The 2,030-nt window shown below is 42.4% G+C and overlaps 1 protein-coding gene across 2 annotated transcripts in view; it reads right to left on the bottom strand.

The window, feature by feature from the left end:
* Window positions 1-1,735, bottom strand: part of TBP (TATA box binding protein) — a 9,304-nt gene extending 7,569 nt beyond the window's left edge. For both annotated transcript variants that reach the window (XM_010192928.1, XM_010192929.1), the window contains exons 1-2: window positions 1,490-1,735; window positions 546-874 (exon numbers count right to left, since the gene is read on the bottom strand). In XM_010192928.1, coding sequence (XP_010191230.1) covers window positions 546-874; window positions 1,490-1,543 — 383 coding nt within the window. In that variant the 5' untranslated portion in view covers window positions 1,544-1,735. The remainder of the gene's footprint in view (window positions 1-545; window positions 875-1,489) is intronic.
* Window positions 1,736-2,030: the final 295 nt, after the last annotated feature.

The following is a 2,030-nucleotide window of genomic DNA, read 5'->3' as shown; positions in this document are numbered from 1 at the left end:
CCTTTCTAATTCCCCATCAGCTCTGATAGTTCCTGTATTCTGCTTTAATACCTCACTAACGAAATTCTACACACAGTGAAGCAGAGCTATTGGTGAAGTGGAGCTATTTGCTTTTCTGCAAACAGGTCATAAGTATCCAGTAAATTAACAGCGAGAGTATGTTTCCACGTATACATATTCTGAAATACCAGATTATCAGCCCAGGCTACTTTATAGCTAAAGCATGATGAACTCCTGAAGTCACAGAGTTAAAAGTTACAGTGGTGCTAGAAGAAGACATATATAACATCCTCCACTGGTATGCTTAAAAGACGCATGGTTGACAAATCACTGAGAAACTGTTTATATTACTAAGTGGTTTAGTAATGAAGCTAAGCTAAAAATAAAATTTAAAAATTACTCATATTGCTAGAGGAGACACATGAATTCTCAGGACCTTCCTTCACACCAAAATGTGGTACCCAATTCCTGATGTGGCTCTGGTCCTAAGTCCTTGAAGGGCCATCTGAGAAAGGACAGGCTGCACCAAGACATGGGACACTCACTGCAGCTGAGGCACTATCCCAGAGCTCTCGGACGCCGGCGTTGCAGGAGTTATTGGAGTCATCGGAGTCATTGGGGAGGGGTACAGAGGTGTGGTTCCCGGTAAAGGGGCTGTGGTAAGAGTCTGTGAGTGGAAGAGCTGGGGAGTTTGACCAGATGTTCCCTGTGTGGCTTGCTGTGATGTAGATTGCTGCGCTGCTTGTTGCTGCTGCTGCCGCTGCTGTTCCTCTAGGATGGACAGGCTGTTGGTGCTCTGGACAGGCTGTGGTGTCAGTCCTGTGCCATACGGCATCATTGGGCTAAAAATCGGAATTCCTGGAGTCATTGCACCCTACAGAAGAAAGCATGACAGAGAAACCACAAATCCAGTTGACTCCATTTTGGTTTTAAGAGAAAAAGCTCGCGAGAGGAGTCTAAAAAGAAATCAACATAAGTTATCACGTAAAACCTGATGGACATAGTAATAACTTGCTAAAAACAGAAAGCCCTTGGAAAAGCAGTTTCTTCTGAAGAAGAAAATATTACGTCTAAAGATACATCAATTCCAGCATTGTTCGTCTCCAGCCAGTGATTCGCTTGTCACGCTCCCTTGCATGCATGTCTCCACTTTGATCCACAATTTAACTTGCAGTTGTTTAAACAAAGACAGTGCCCATCCTACCACAGGCGTTCATAGCACAGTGACAGTCCGCTGCATATAAGTTAGTTTAAAGGGCAACCACCAAATCATGTTTCAACTTGAAGGAACGCCACATATCTGCATGTTTCTTATACCTCCAGATATATAAATTGATGGTTGTAAAATTCTGCTTTATACTAGCATTATTCTGTACCTAGCAGAATTTCTCAGATCTGTAAAACAAAAGCCTGAAGTTACATGCAAGAAACGGAAAACACTTTTACAAGGAAATTCACATCACAGTTGCATATTAAATGATGTTTTTACCTGAGGGGAGGCTAAGCCTTGAGCGTAGGGTGGCAAGCTGTTGTTCTGATCCATGATCTCAGTTATTTCTTTGGTGAAGCCAGAAGTATTTCCTTAAATTAATTTAAAATAACTTCAAATCCCAGAGGGTTTTTAACCCTTTAAAACATTCCAGCAAAGTAGCTTTTTAAGCCAAGCTGAAAGCGTTAGGAAAACATCAGCTCCAGAGAGGTGTGTAATGAGTCTAAAATACTAACCAAAGCCTGCAAAGAGAAAAAGTAGTATCTTGAGAAAAACATCTAAACACAAAAGCAAAAGCAAACCTATCAGCTGCTGAGTTAGAGACACCCACGCACAAATATATGTAAGAACATTCACACACACGCAAAATCCATAAAAATAACCCTTTTTTGGGCACACTCTGTAGAACCTTTGCATCGTGCTTCTGTTGAAGTCCCTGGCAGGTAACCTGACTCACACGAGCGGTGAGCGGGCCTCTGTCTAATCCAGAGGCCTGACTCACAGACTGGTCCTCTGTCTAATCCAACCCCCTGCACAAACA

The sequence above is a fragment of the Mesitornis unicolor genome, unplaced genomic scaffold, assembly GCF_000695765.1.
Source record: "Mesitornis unicolor isolate BGI_N332 unplaced genomic scaffold, ASM69576v1 scaffold24079, whole genome shotgun sequence".
Classification (NCBI taxonomy): domain Eukaryota; kingdom Metazoa; phylum Chordata; class Aves; order Mesitornithiformes; family Mesitornithidae; genus Mesitornis; species Mesitornis unicolor.
This window is presented reverse-complemented; position numbering and strand designations above follow the sequence as displayed.